Source organism: Erithacus rubecula (genome assembly GCF_903797595.1).
Source record: "Erithacus rubecula genome assembly, chromosome: 2".
In the NCBI taxonomy this organism is placed as follows: Eukaryota; Metazoa; Chordata; class Aves; order Passeriformes; family Muscicapidae; genus Erithacus; species Erithacus rubecula.
In genome coordinates this window covers 56094663-56111051 of record NC_136685.1, presented here as the reverse complement: position 1 = coordinate 56111051, position 16389 = coordinate 56094663, and the positions used below count along the sequence as shown (strand labels likewise).

The 16389-nt window shown below is 36.4% G+C and overlaps 1 protein-coding gene across 1 annotated transcript in view; it reads left to right on the top strand.

Annotated features, from left to right (window-relative positions):
• The window catches only part of SYNE1 (spectrin repeat containing nuclear envelope protein 1), a 283485-nt gene that overhangs the window by 244659 nt on the left and 22437 nt on the right, over window positions 1–16389 (top strand). Inside the window, exons 129-133 of the mRNA XM_079330874.1 lie at window positions 1097–1255; window positions 1711–1877; window positions 7796–7958; window positions 11583–11770; window positions 13379–13529. Coding sequence (XP_079187000.1) covers window positions 1097–1255; window positions 1711–1877; window positions 7796–7958; window positions 11583–11770; window positions 13379–13529 — 828 coding nt within the window. The remainder of the gene's footprint in view (window positions 1–1096; window positions 1256–1710; window positions 1878–7795; window positions 7959–11582; window positions 11771–13378; window positions 13530–16389) is intronic.

Here is a 16389-nt window from a genome sequence, read left to right as displayed (position 1 = left end):
TTTATCTTCATTTTGAGCATGCTGAGTATTTCAGGATGTAACATAGTGCAACCCTTCATTCATTTGCTGCTTATTTCCGGAAAGCTGTCATCAACTTTAGAACCACAAAAAGGAAATGCAAGATCACATGTATACCCTGTTCAAGCTAAGGCAGTAGTTAATAAGCACATCAGTTTCATTTGTGAAAGAACTTCATCTTTTCAGCTGAAATTATGGTGCAAACTCAGAAATAACTCAGACCACAGTGAGGAGAAAGTAAGTAGTTGTACCAAGGGCTGAATCTGGAGAGATGAATTTGCTGCTTAGCATGTGCTGCTGTTTTGATTTCAGTGTCCATCTTGGTCTGCATTCTGAGATGGTACCACAGTTGCAGCTGCTTCTTAGACATAGCAATATTTTCCTTCCTTCTGTGTTAACTGCAGCATTTGTTTGTTTGATGTGTTATGACTAATCTTTCCTGTCAGGGCACACTTCAGTGCTTTGGAATCTCTCAAGGTGTCATGCCTTTACACAGGAAATAGTCATTTATTGAATTAGTGTATTGAGACACAAGTAAAAAATTACATTTGCAAAATACAGTATATCTTGGACTTAACTTTGTATTCGTGTGCTTGAGCATAAATGGCACAGACTTTTAATCTTTGGCATGTACTACACTTGTATCTATGGTTTTTATACTTTGGTGAAGCATTTTTCTTTTTAATTTCATCTCTTAGACTAAAAATAAACTAATATATTTTAAAGATTTTTAAAAGTGAGCAAGAATTGTAAAAAAATACAATTTTTATCTTCTAATGAGAACTTCAGGTTAGAGACATTATGAAACAAGATATAGACAGACTGCTGAGCTTAATGCTTGGGTGGTTGTCTCTGTGCATAGGATGTAGCTAACAGGAAATCTGAGATCAGCACTTACCCCTGAACTTACAGGCAGTCACACAAATTTTTGCTGTGCAATTCCAGTTTGTTTCAAGGGCAAGTGGCTGCAACACTTTTTCGAGACTAGAGGAATTCACATTGAGGCACCAAGTGTTTTAAGCATGTCTTAAATGCTTTTGTTATTTTAGTTCTGTTTACTCTTTGCAAATGTTTTAAGGTCTCCTTGCGTCGACAACAAGTTAGTGAGAGACTGAATGAGTGGGCTGTCTTCAGTGAGAAGAACAAGGAGCTCTGTGAATGGCTGACTCAGATGGAAAGTAAGGTGTCTCAAAATGGTGACATCCTCATTGAAGAAATGATTGAAAAACTTAAAAAGGTATAGTGTACACTTGCATACTCTAACTTTACTTGTTTGAGAATTAGCTGTAATTAAGGTTTTACCTTACCCTGATGTGTTCTGGTGTTTGTGTTCTCTCATTATGCAGCATTTTCTGGTCTTTCTTGTGATAGGATCTCCCAGAATACCAGAAAACTAAGTGAATGCAGAGGCATCTGAATGCTTTACTAAGTGTCCAGTTAAAATTGCCTATAATGAGTTAAACTATAGCATATGTATAGAAGGCATTGTGTTTTAGGTTGTGTTGGGTAATTTTTTTCCGTTCTTCTGGTAGTTGTTTTTGTTTATCCATCAAATATATGAGGTTGTCAGTCCACTCTACCAATCAACTAAAAAAACAACATCCACTTGTACTTTTCCACCATTCCTTTTGAAGTAGAACAGAGTATATTTAGAATAAGTGCCCTGTCTTCTGATTGCTCTTAACTCTCTAGGACTATCAAGAGGAAATTGCTGTAGCCCAGAAGAACAAAATCCAGCTTCAGCAATTGGGAGAGAGACTTGCTAAAGCCAGCCAAGAGAGTAAGGCATCAGAAATTGAGTACAAACTTGGCAAGATCAATGACAGGTGGCAGCATCTTCTAGATCTTATTGCAGCCAGGTAAGACAGTTGTTTTGCTTCTAAGTTTTAAGATTAATATGCTAAATTCTGAAATAAATTTATTCTTAACAATCAACACATTTTTGTGAAATTCACTTTCCTGTTTTACATTTTAGTACAGGACAACTTTTCTTCAAGAAGAGTCATTCAAAAGCTTCATTATAATAATATGGTGGTGATGGTAGTTGGACTTGATCTTAAAGCTCTTTTCCAAACTTAACATTTCTATGTTTCTACAATATAGGATCAGTTGCAATCAGATTTAGTGGGCCTTGCTCTGGTACTGTCTTACTTTGCATGGTGCTTAAAACTGGATGCAAATGTAGTTTTTCTAAAAATTTCTTGACAGCAGAATCAAAACAGTGCCTTTGTAGTTTTGGATTTCAAGAAGAGCAAGTCCAAAACTAAGTCTTAAGTTTTCTGGCAGATCCTTTTTTCATGCATGGAGAAGACTAATTGCAGATAGATGTATGCACACTGGGCTTAAAGACTCTTTTTATTCAAGGTTGAAACTAAAACAACAATTTTCAGAACTTAAGAAAAATGCAGGACTATTGTTTGATATGTTAAGAAAATTATTTGTGGCAACACCTTTTCTTTAGTTGTGCTACAGCTTCCCTTTCATTACCAACAATAATTTTCTTACATGTTTGCACTTCATGAATTGCATAAATAGCTCATATACTTTATAATTCCCATTTCTCTGATGTAAGGACATATGCATTAGCAATAGTTTAGCCCTGGTAGCAGCAAAAGTGTTAGTTTACTTTCATAGTCTTTTTTTGTCTTTTCTTTTTTCATATGGTTTTAGTGCATTCTTACTCTGAAATCTAATAGCCTGGGAGCAGTAAATTTTATGTAAGCAGAAACATTCCAGTGGCTCCAGCTCCTTTAATGGTAGTTTGTTTTAAAGTAAGTAATTTAAAGTAATGGACACCATATATTTCTTACAGAACAATTAAGGCAAGGAGCGTTGCATTACCATCAAGGAGCCTGCTTGGTTTCAGAGAATGTGATACATCACCGATTGTTGAACTTAAAGGATATATTTTATATTTTTATGCTATTCTTTTGAAATGCTCACTCAGAGAAATGTTCAAATAATACCTTCAGGAAGCTTCTAGCAAAAAGAGATTGCATTCAGAAACTACAGAATACCTCTTAAAATTATCTGTCTTGTCTATTCAGTATTACAGATTAGTCCCTACTATAGGGAGAACTGAGGGTTTAGGATTTTGTATCATTCTTTGGTGGGGAGACATAAGATGCAGTATTATACACTCAAACCCTCTCATTCTGTTATCATGAAGTGTCAAGTCCCAGTTCTAAACCAATGAGCATAAAATATTATTTACTTTTATTTCCATAGAATTTCAACTTAGTCCTCTCAACTGGCATGCTCAACATTATTGTATTCAATTAAACAAATAACTCTTTACATTCCAGTGCTCACTGAAGGGAAAAAGAAACTGCAAAATTGCTGAAATTTGGAAAAAAAAAGTGGAAAATTTTGATATTAGGCTATGAAAATTTTGGTAGTTCAGCTATATATTAGGCTGGAAATCATTAAACCCAAGCTGTTGATTAATGTATGAACAATTGCTTCTATTGATGTCTAATTACCAGTGCACAAAAGGGTGAACATCCCCCAAGCTAACTTTTTAGAAGGCTCCAGAGGCCCTTTAGAATATGTTCTTTTAAACTGGCATGTGTTTCTGTTATGATATTTTGGAATTTGGAGTGTATTGTATAACATAATTTTGGCTTCATTCAGCTAGTAAAGGAAGATTAATTGTCCTGGTACTGAGAAGAAAATACATCTTTTCACAGTCTGAATGCCTGACAGTATTAATAAATTATTAAAGCCTGCAGACTTTTCTGCAATACTACAGTAATCCCTTGCCTGGAGCATTTTTCTTAGTGTTTTGTTTCCTACAGCTGTGAATTAGTAGAAAGTGCTTTGTGAAAATGCTTTAGTAATATATTATACTAATACATGTCCAGTCTGAATCTTTACCTGTCTGTTTTATGCTGTCTGGTGAAAGTTCTGGAGTCCCCTGTAAAAAAATCTTTCTTTGTCACCTTCTGTTACCTTACGCCTTATTCTTAATTGCCCCTCTGTTCAGAGGAGATCTGTAACTACAGAAGTGGCAGCTGCAGAATTGTCTCTGCATCAGAAACTTCCATTTTTTTTCCTTCTGGAACCTTGTAATCCTTTCAGATGAATTTGTGTGATATGTCAGTCTCGTGAAAAAAGTTGGCATTGTTTACAGCCAGGAAACTGCTCTTGCTGCAACTGCTCAGGCTTTGCAAAGAAGGTTTTGTATGTGTTTTCATCCCTTCCTCTACCACTCCCAGTCCACATTCCTGGAGATCAAATCTGGCACATGTTGATGAATGCAAGTTTTATTTAGAAACATGACCACTTGTCACCATCCAGTGTCATGTTATCAGGCAACGGCTGGTAACATTTGCTTGGCGTGAAACGTTTTCTGTACAGCAAAGTGTGTCCCCTTTCCTCCCCCCACCAAAAGAAGTGTTTGCAGGCTTTGGGAGTGGAAGTTCTTCTTTTTAATACTGGAAAATTTCATGGTTCTGGTGGAAGACTTGCATGCTGTGAGGATGGCAGAGGACAGCAATGTGGATTCAGACCTCCCAGACTGTAACTGTGATATCACAAGGCAGGCAGCTATTTTTGTTTGCTTTTGATTGATACTATTCTTTCTGAAGTCATGGCTTGTTGAGAAACTAACTGAAATATTGATATGTAGAAATCAGTACTATAGCTAGAAATCACTGTTTTCTGCTCAGATGAAAAACAGTTGACAGTGATAATTTGTTGTACTTTTGGATCCTGGAATATTTTTTTCATAGTGATGGAGACTTAGAACTAGTAAAATTTCTTGGCTGTCTGAGAGAAACTGTGGACTGATCTTACTGCTGTTTTCAAATAAGAGAGCATGTGCACACATGAGAATAAACAGAATGTATCTGTCTGCTTGATGTTTGTGTCATCAAAGGGGCATGGCTACAAGCAAAAGGCAGAGAAGGAAAGAAGCTGTAAAGAAAATATTTCAGACTTAATTTATCAAAGCATGTCTGTCCTGTTCAGATTAACAACGGTTTTGTAACTGCATGTAATACTGGCACTCAGCCTAAAACATCCTGGATTTTTGATTCAGCTTCTCTTTTTCCCTTTTCTCAGTATCTTTTCTAGAAATTTAGCTGTTGTTCAGAATTCTAGAAATTCAGTCTTTGAAAGTACAAACTGATTGAAGTAGTAAATATAAAGGCTTTACTGGTGTGTTACAGTAATACTGTACTTTGGAAAATAAATACTTTTTAATAATAAAAAGATTACTTTTCAACCTATCTTTACAAAGCTCATTTTAATAGTGCAACATTTTTCACTCTTTCAGAATATTTCTTTCAACTTTGTCTACTGTGCCAAGTAGATACTTTTTTAAAAACACCTTTTCTTCTTTCTAGTGTCTACTGTACAGACTTAGCCAACATGCTCTCCCTTGAGTTTTTTCATGTTGCTTTTAGAGTTTAATATTAGTAAGCAGCTGTCTGAATGACTAATGCAGTAGTTATGACTTCTATATGATGCATTTTTCTGTACTTACAGGGTTGTTCCTGTTTAGATTTGAGTGGAATCTAAGATTTTCTTCTTTAGGACTAATTGAATTAAATATATTTGTGCTTAATTTTAGCTCCTAGTTGTTTTCCCACTGTCTTTGCTTAATTTAGGATAATAGACATTATTAATAGGCAATCTAAAGTTAGTGCTTTCTAGGGGAAATTGAGGCACATTAATTAGAACATGAAAATATAAAAATCATAAGCCCATTCAAATTGTTAGATGATTTTTCATCAGTAAACAATGAAAAACAATTGAATTCTGCTGTATTTTACTTTCTGAGAAATTTAAGTATTTGTAAAATGTAACAAGACTGGAGTGTGTGTGTCCATGAAAAGCAACCTTCAAACCAACTGTGTCATGGCTCCAATCCATGACTTCAGTGCAGAATTTTTATTATCAAGGAGCAAAGTTATCCCAAGTCTTTCACAGTAACGTGCAGTTAGAGCAGTTACTGTGCTGCCTAGTGCTGCAACAAAAGCATGAAATGATTATTGGAATTATTAGCATTTTAAACATAATCTTGCAAGTGAAATCTAAAAACATCAAAATTGCACTTTGCCAGGGATCCCACATACCTAATTTAGAATTTCACCTTTGTCTCTTAAGCAGAGCTTTTAGAGCATAGGCAGCTTTGCTTTCTGAAATTCAATAGGAAAGCTCTCAGACATGTTGGAGCATCTATTATCTGACTCTGGGTATGTTTTCAGTGTACCTGGAGGCATAGCACTGTACTGCAGTTCAGTACAAAAAAAGTCTCAGCAGACTCAAATAAGCACTTGTTTATTTGTTATGTTTGTACCATGGGCAAGGAGCCTGTTATGTTATACTCAGTACAAAAAAAAGAACAATGTTAAGGGTAGATGTACTGAGAAGACAGGAAGGAAGCTGTAGAGCTTGGGTTTGGTTGGAGTGTTCTTTTAGTATGTCATGCTGTTTTTCTTTATCTCTCTGAAGTAATTTAGATCATGTGACTGAAAATAGTGGTAGTTTGCCCTGATTATTTTTTATGCTCTGGCAGGGATGTACTCCTGTGCAGTTTGTGTGAGGCAGGGGGCACTTTCTAAATGATGGACCCTTTATAGTTTTTGCAGACAAAATATAGATTAAATCCAGCACAGATTAGAGTGCCACAAAATTGCAAACAAAAAAATCCTGATCCACAGCTTGGTTTTGCATATGATCAAGTGACATTGCTTCTCCACAGGGCTGACATGACTCAGTGTTGCCTTTCCCACTCCAGCAGGTCTGCAAAAGATCAGTAGCATAAAGCTTGAAAATATAAGCAGAGAACGGGCAGGATTTCACTCCTTTTAAAAAATGCCAGAGATTGAAAAACTGTATGTGAGTTGCAGAAGGGTGATAACAAGCCTTCTTGGTCACCCTATGAGCAATTTTCAGTTGGTTCAACCCCACAAAACATTGTATGTAGAACCATAGGTGACAGGGAGATGGTGCCCTCAGTGGGTGTTCTCCCCAAGCCTAAAAACATAGCTGTGTTATGACATGTCCTCATGAGGAGGACTGAGGCAGTCTTTAAGCATAATTGTATTAACTTCAGTCCCACCATAGGCAAATGTCATTGGATACTACTGGGAACCAGGGAAAAAGCAAACTTGAAGCCTTGCCTTTTTCAGCCTTCACAAGGATAAGAATGTTTAACAATGATTCTGCAGCTGCAGGGTGTGTGAGAGCCATATGAGTGTCTCATGATATTTTGCAGAAAACGTGTTTTCAAAAAGGTGTTGCCTTCTTGGACCAATGAGTTTTTTCTATTTTATTTTTCACATACTACCCTATACAAAGTGTAGTTTGTCTTTAAATAAAGCTCTCTTCTCTTTTGCTTCTTCACTGCACGAGGAACTATGTTGCATTATCATTATCCTTTTCACCGTGCTCCTATAGCCTAAAATGCAACAGACAGATTTTCAGGTAGCCCAGATTTTTTTCCAATTACCAGGTGGGGTTTTTTTACAGTTCAAAACCCTATAGCTCTTGGTCAGAGACTCTGGCAAGGAAGCTGTATTTGAACTATTCTTAAAGTTTTTTAGCAATAAAGAACCATGGTTTAACCATCTGTGAGCTAAAGAGAGAGCTATAAAGAGAAGAAAATTGTGAAGATTCAATTTTTATTTTTTTCTAAGATGACATAATTAAAAGGAAGACTTTACAGCAGAACTCATCATCTAAGTTTCTCTGAGAACTTCCTGTAATGCATGCTGTGAAAATTTGTTTTCAGGGTGTGCTTAATTCTGCCATTTCTTTTTCTTTACAGGGTAAAGAAGTTGAAGGAAACCCTTGTTGCAGTCCAGCAGCTGGATAAAAACATGAGTAGTCTGAGATCTTGGCTTGCCCACATTGAGTCAGAGCTGTCCAAACCCATCGTCTATGAAACTTGTGACTCTGAGGAGATACAAAGGAAGCTAAATGAACAGCAGGTAAAATACAACACACTTGCCAGGTGAACAGTGACATGGGGAGAGCCCAAGTAGAGTGTCCTTGGGCTGCCCACACCCAGTCCAGTTGAGAGGGCATGAGGCAAAATGCTTAAATATCAAGGCAAGTGGTACTTACTGTGTCACTTATAGAGCCTTCTGCTGGCCTTGACATCGAATCCTGCAGGAGCTGATTGACATTTCCAAGAAAGGTAAGGCACCAAGAGATTGAACCTGAACGAGTTATTGCAATTGTTTTCCTTTGGGGCTTGTGGTTTTCTTTTGTTTGAATTGTCTGTTCCCAGAGGCAAAACTGACATCTATTAGACCTTGCCAATTTTGCAGATGCTTGAAAATTACTATTTTTAGCAACCTTTCTAACTCAGTTTTATTTTGCAGCTTGTTTGAGAGTCACTTTGCACGTCAAGATGCATGAGCTATACATGTGAAGTTAAAATTGGTTGGTTTATACTACACAAAGCCTTTATGCAGTGCTTGGTAAAAATATTTAGAAAAATGTGAAGTCAACCAGTTTTTGGCATTAACACTAATGTTACTTCTAAGATGATTTACTGTATTTTCTCCTTCCTGTTACACTTCACTGCCCAGTGAAGTTTTACCTAGAGGCACATTGCTGGAGAGAACTGTTGATGATTTATTGGCAAAAATACCTTTCTGTTGCCCACTGAAGATGAGTTAGATGTTTTCCTGGGTTCTTTCTCCAGAGAAGAAAGAAGTGCGTGGGAAGAGGATATTTTGTGGATAATTTATGAAAAGTACAAATGGGCATTTTTCTCCTTAAAGCTGAGGGTAGAACTGAGAGCTAAGAACTCCCTCAGAGATTTTGCCATCTCCTCAACTGATTTGCTACATCTCTGTTCAGAATTAATTATTAATGTTTTATATGTAATTTACATAGGGATAATAATTTATAACCCAGAAGCATCACCAATAAATGGTATTTCTGAGACAATAAAATGCTGGGAAGGGCTAAACATTGCTATCATCAAAGTAGACAGTTGAGATTATTTACTAGAATCCCTCTGCAGATATCCCATTGTTTGTTACAACCACTTCTTAGGGGATTTATTTTGAGCACAGAGACTGGTATATCTCTGCCTTCCACTGTTTCATTGTGGTGACAGCATGCAGTGATATTCTGTAGAATTGAGAGTGGTTAAATTTGAACTCTAAAAGGGAGAAATGGAGGTAAATCTTACCACGGGAGGATGCTTTATTTGGAAACACAGTGATGATTTGATATGATAATGATACAAGACATGGTTACAATAATAACATCTTTTAAAACCCACCCTCTTTCAATGCTTGGCAACCAGTATTTTTATTAGTTGGGGGCTGTATCATTATCCACCACACCTCAGAAGGCTACCTTCTCAAAAACTTTGTTCCCTGTCTCTTAATTAGTGACTTAGTCTTCTTTTCCGTGTTTGATCTTCCACTGAGGTCGTATTATCTTCCCAGTTATCATATGCAAAACTAGGTTAAAGATGTTATATTGTGAAAGAGGAGGGACAAATTCCATTTATGAAACTCCATTATCTACTTCTCAGCATCTGCTTCAGCCAAGCATCAGCTTTGCAGATTGCTGGTCTCTAGTGAAATTAAAATTGCAGATGAATCTGGATATTCTGGGGGAAGGTAGTGTGACTTCAATGCAGTATTTTCCTGTGATAATGAACTTCCTTTAAAGGATTGCTTGTTTGTTTATTTTCTCAGTCTCCTACCTCTTGAAATGTGAAAAAATGGTGTTTGCTTCTGGGCAAATAAAGTTTAAAAAAGAGGTTGTATATGGGTGACAGCAGTGCATAAAAGTGACACTCCTTTGTGAACTAACCCAAAAGCTTAATGTTCTCTAATAAACATAATAAATTTTAAAATCTGGGAAATAAATATTAGACTATGGAGAATAAATAGGCTAGACATTGCTTGTGGAAATATTCTGTAGGTAAATAAAAAAAGTGTAACTCTTAGGATTGCTCAGGAGCCATGGTTCTCACTACTGCTTTATTCCAAAACATAAGAAAGGATATAGTGTTTCCTCAAGTCTAATAGATGTCTGGAGTGTGTATTTCATAAAGTATGACATCTGATTATAGTACCTACAATATCTCAGGGCTTATAGAAAGAAGAATAAGTATTTTGACATCACAATGAAAGTATTTTTCAGTCAAGTGAAGTGAGCGGGCCATTGCTGAGGAAGAAAAAAATTGTGATTTTCCACTCAATGTTCTCAAGTAGATGTTTACAAAATAACTTTCTAGTTGAGAAGATGAGCTGGATTACTTCATTAAGTGAAACTCCAGTTACTGCAAACAACCAAAAAAAAAAAAAAAAGGGCTGATATAGGTCTACTTTGCTCTAATTCAATTTTCCAGAGTTTTTAAATTTGACATTTAGATCTCATTTCCTGTGGAAGACATTTTCATGTCATGTGGCTAGCTGTAAGAAAAGTTCCATTAATTAGACCTTAAATATGTATAGACACAGTGTACTGACACTGTATTTCCCTTTTCATGCCATAGTTGACTTCAATAGCACATCTACAGAGTAGTGTATCTTTACTCATCCTCAATCTACCACATTCTCCTATGTAAACCTCCACATCTCTAATTGTCCTATTGGTTCCTTTCTTCATCTGTATCAGAATTGAACCTAGTATTCTAGGTTCTAGATGCAATATAGCATTTTTGATGTAGTTACATTAGTATTTCTTTGTCACAATTGGAATTAGGTTGTCTTGGCTTAGCTATTGTCCATACTGATTTTTCCATCTAATATTCTGATTTATTACAAATGTAGACAAAAGTCAAGCAGAGTTACTCCTCATAGCACCGATCCACCAGCAACAACCAATTACTTTTGTGGTTTGTCTCAGCTTGAATCTGGAAATGAAAACTAAGGTGAAGTATCAATTCTAGAGGAAACATTGTCATCAGTGTAGAACAAACCATTGAAACTAAGAAACCATCAGGAAAAATAATAGTAATCACATATAATAAGTGCTAAGACAGTGTGAGTGCTTTTTTTTTTAGGTGTCTGGAATTTTTGTTTTCCATTTCCAATGAAAATGCTATAGAACTGGAAATATGAAGGAGGAAAAATCTCTTACACATGCATTGTTCAAAATGTGCTGCTGCCAATCTCCATGCCAAACCTGCCACTTTGGAGCTGTCTCACCTGGGGAGCAGCATTTTCATGAAGGATCCCTCTGCCAAACCTTTGCAGTCACACTTCTCTTACTAACTTCTGCTTTACATTCTTTGTGATAATGGGAAAGGGCTGAGAATAATTCTTCCATTTATTTGTGATGTTGATTAAATGTGTGTGAAAGATGCTCAGCTGAGCATGCAGAGCTCTGGCAGTTTATCCCAGTTAATGGTTTGGAGTTTGTAGTCCCTGGGAGAGCTGTGCATGCTGCCAGGTTCACCTGGCTTCATTTATAACATTGCATCACCACTTGTGTAGATGCAGTCTCTTAATTTATATTACTGGATGTTTTCTTCTGTTTGCAAGCTTCTTTCTTTTTTTAAATAAGTGGAAGATAAATACATTTGCATGGATGCATGTTTTGCAATTTCTCTTAAGAACTGATCTCTTCACCTGCAGGAGCTCCAGAGGGACATAGAGAAGCACAGCACTGGCGTGGCATCTGTTCTCAATCTGTGTGAGGTTCTTCTTCATGACTGTGATGCCTGTGCCACAGAGGCAGAGTGTGATTCTATCCAGCAGGCCACACGCAATCTGGACAGAAGGTGGAGAAATATTTGTGCAATGTCAATGGAAAGACGACTTAAGTAAGTCTAAAACACCTACAGATCAGTTTTTCCTTCCCCAGGCAAAAATACAGGATGGGATGTGTATTATATGGTTGTAGTACTGAATAAAAGAGTGTAAGGTTCAGAAAAAGCTCATACATTGAGTAGAAGCCAATAGCTGCTATGCCTCTATTAAAAAATGAAATTTTGAGTTGCACATGCCTTTATACAGAGTACATATCTGCTTCATAGATATGATGAGAGAGAAACTAGAGAAATTATAGATGATAGCAATGACTCAATGATATTTAGAAAAGATGACGTAAAAGGGAAGTTTTAACACTTAAATTTATGCAAGAATTACTGAGATTGATGGGAAACTAGGTATTGAGTGGATGGAATGTTATTGCAGGTAATAGGGTTTATATGTAGCTGATGTTCCTCAGCAGTTTCTTATATCTATCTAATTTTGTTCATTTGGAAGAATTTTAGGACTGAGCACTTACATGGAATTTCTTCACCTGTCCACCTTAGCTGTGCTGAGCAAATAAGGGCCACAGCATCCAGGATTCTTGGCTGTGGTCTGGGTGACTGCACATGCTTAGACCATCATATCCAAAAGACTCATTGTTTTCTATTACCACACAGGATAGTTTGGTGGTTTCCACAGCAATAATGGTATAGGTTAATGATGTGGGGCAATGCTATGTACTATGTGCTGACTTAGTAATGAGACATGTTTACAGATTAAAGTCCTGTATTTTCTTTAACTTTTTAAGTTGTGAAGCTTATTTCTGTCATGTTTAAACAGTCATATAAAAAACTCTAGGAAGAATTTCATGTTGCAAAAGGCTGCATTGAACTTTTTGTGATCTTTCATTTTGTGGTATATTCTTAATGTATTTAGTAAAGTTTTTTGTTCAGTTTATGAAATTTTATTTATTTATATATTTAATTATGCTTTTAGGTTTGAGTCTATATCCATAGATTTGTATCTCTAAGTAATTTTATCCTATTGCCGTGGCAATTCTTGATTGTATATATCTATAAGTTCTGTGTTATAAGTTCTACTTAAAACTACATTTATAAGTTCTGTCTTCAACATAGTCTATTTTGAATATACAGGGACTTTCATAACTTTGTGTCAGACACATCAATTCAGAACTATTTTAAGTTAATGTGGAACTACGTATGGAATTCTATTTTACTTTCTTAGAATGTACACATTATGCTTTAGTGGATTTGTCCCGGTAAGTTAAATGAGCTATCAGTACTTAGGATCTTTATTGTACTTGAAACAGTCATTTGCATAAAGAGCAGCTTTACTGATGTCACTGGCACTGCATTTCAGAAGTTATTTAATGTGTGCTCAGCTTTTTAGAGTTCCTATTACAAACTCAAACTTCTTTTTTTATACTGATTCCAAAATTAGATGCATTTAAAAAATGCTTCATCTTATTCTAGCTCAGTCTGGAATGAGCCAGCCTTCCCTGTGGTCTGTTTATCAGTCTGGCTGGCTGAGTTAGATTATTAGTCAGTTAGTGTCTGGTGCAGTGCTAGTTTGCTGTTGCAGATGACAGGTTAGAGTTCTGTAGGTCAACTGGCTGTCAGTCCAAGCATTCTCTGATTTTCCGTTATCTGTTGCAGAATTGAAGAGACCTGGCGGCTATGGCAAAAATTTTTGGATGACTACTCTAGATTTGAAGAGTGGCTAAAAGCCTCTGAGAGGACAGCTGCTTTCCCAAGCTCCTCTGGTGTGCTTTACACTGTTGCTAAGGAAGAACTGAAGAAATTTGAGGTGATTTATAGTGTTTGAAATTCAATATCTACTGATCACATTGCAGCAGCCAGCTGCTGTTCTTGCTTCCCATAACCAAGTTACAGAAGAAATGCTGTATTAACAAAGTGGAGTTGATGATTTTGTAGCTGTCTTCAGTGGCAGGTTCCTAAGATAAAAAGACGGTGGAAGGTGGCAACTGGAAGTGCCTCCACTGTTTGTTCACCAAAGCTAGATTCCTCACCTTCTTTTTTATTTCTGCAACTTTTAAACGTGTCCAATCAGTCAATGTTCCAGAGCCTTGCTAAATCTCCCTTCACCAAGTGCCTCTTCAAATGCATGCTGCATGTTCTAGTTTTGCTTTGATTTTATCCCTCCTCTTCTTTCCACAACTTCCTGAAGCTAGCTCTCTGAATCTCTCGTATGGTGCAGAATATCCCCCTTTGGATCCTTATACATTAAATTCATGCTCATGCAAATATTGTTACTTGTCCACATGATGTCTCCTGTGACTTAAAAAAGTTAAGCATGCTTCAAGACTGACAAGCTGTCCTTTTGGTCAGTGCTTAGGGGCTTGTTATATGACTGTTGTATCCACTGCAATGTGAGGGCTTGTCTGATAGTTACAAGGGATTGTAAACCTGTGTGTAAAGCATGCATGCATATCGCTTGTGAGCCACAGAGGAAAATATTTTGCTTGGATTCATATTTGCGAAAATATGTCAGGATGGGAGGGAAAAAAGATAACAAATTATTTTGGCAATTCCATTAACAGTCAGGCACTGTAAAGTACTTGCTGTGAAGAAGAAATGCAAATTTTAAACAATGTTTGAGAGCAGATGATTGGTTTTGGTTTAACAGTTAAATCAAAAACATAAACTGTGAAGTGCTGTGTTTTATAATTGATATTCACATTTAGGAATGTACTGGCCAGGTTTTGGTTTTAGACAGACTTCATTATGCCAGACTTCATTATGGCCAGGTAGATTGCCATAGTATAGAAATACAGTGTATTTGCTTCCTGGACACACCCTCTGCCTCAGACCTCTTTCCCATTGCCCTTTATGTGGTGGTCAGGATTTAAATCTCTTATTTTTTAAGTCTCTGTACAAGAAGCCATGCCACAGGTATATTGACTCTTTGATTTCTGCTGCTGAATTGACTTTGCCTGAAGTCTGTTTCATTGAACCTCAGCTGTAGTGGTGATTTTTCCTCTGCAGCAGACTTGTGTGTTTTTTACTATCTATAGAGTGTCAGCAGGAGCAAGATGTGAAGAGAACTGTGTAGCCTTTTCAAAAGCCTCCTTCCTCTGTAATTTGGTTCTTTCTCTTTTTTCCTTCTTTTTTCTTTTTTTTTTTTCTTTTTTTTCATCCTGAACACCTGATTTCTTTGCCTACCAAATAGCAGAAGGCAATGTGGTATTCAAATCCAGTGGCATTCAGCAGTCTTACTGTGAATTCAGTATGAAGTCAGTCACTTACAATTACTAACAGAAGCAGGTTTCTGCTTTAAATAGGTATTTTTTCTGATTTTATTTTCTTCTTCATATCTGCACTTTAATTATAAAACCAACAACACATAACAAAAAGAGCTCATCAGATCATATAGGAACCTTTCAGTTCTTGAGCACAGAGGTCAGAGATGGCTCTCACTGGCTTCACTGTACAAGAACAAACTCCTTCCTCTCCAGTAGTTTATGGAGAAATGAAAAGCAGTGACAGGAAGGAATGCAACAAATGAATTATTGTGTAGCTGAGATAAAAAAATGGAAGGCAAATAAACAGCTGTTGTTTTGCTGGAGCATGCTTGGTAACAGGTGAAACAGCAACTGCACACTTTTAGATTTCATGATACTTGTAAATACAGTCAGAATTGTGCCTCCAATATAGGAATACTTGAGCAATTTTTAATTAATTCAGTTGTACTGATCATTTCACCCTAGCTGCAAGTGTATTTCCTCCTTTTTGGTTGTCTCCTACTTAATTTGATGGCCATTCAATTAAGAGAATAATTATGTTGAGAAGACACTACAGAATTTATCTTTTTTCCAACCAGTTTCTTTATTTTCTTCTCTGATGCTTATGTAATTTTTAGCTTTGAATGGTACAGTATGAAGTGTGTATCTTTTTATGTAGAAAATTCATGTGTTTAATTAAAATTTCTCTACAGAAGTATATTACCTATCCCAGTACTACAGCCCTTCCTAAGGGAAGTGTCTAGTTTTGGAAGGGATTGACTGTTTTATTGCATTGTGAGGAATATCAGACAGCAAGTTTGTAGAATTCTAGTGGGATCCAAACCCTATCTGTATTCAAAAGAGAGCTGGTGTAATCTTGGTTTTCAGGTGTTCCTTTGGTTGCTTTTCTATTTAGGTGGTGTGACAAGATAAAAACAAGTAGATTTTTGAAAAAAAATATTCTGGTAGTGGTAGTGGTGGTAGTAGTAGTAATTAAATTATTCCTTTACAAGGTGCTTCCTCCAAGCTTCATGATTGCTAGTCACAACATAAAAGCCATGGGCTAAGTCATTTGTGTACCTCAGGTGCATCTCTGTGGCTCTTGTAACAGCAGAGCAAGCACCAAAAGTACATGGTGCAAATATTTGCCCACACATAAGCTGGCATGGATATTAGTGACATTTATTTTTCTGTGAATATTTTAAGACAAAACTTACTTGCACACCAGTATGCTAAATATAAAAAGATGTCTCATTTAGTACCATGTTTCAGAATAAACAATTGCTCAAATCTCTTCAATGTTTACATTTCAGCAAATTCAATATGTGAAAAGAAATCCAATGAAGCCACAGGAATCTTGGATTTCTATTTCTTTTTTTCTTTTTTTTAAGTTACATGTTCATTGTTTGTACTTCTGTTTTCAAA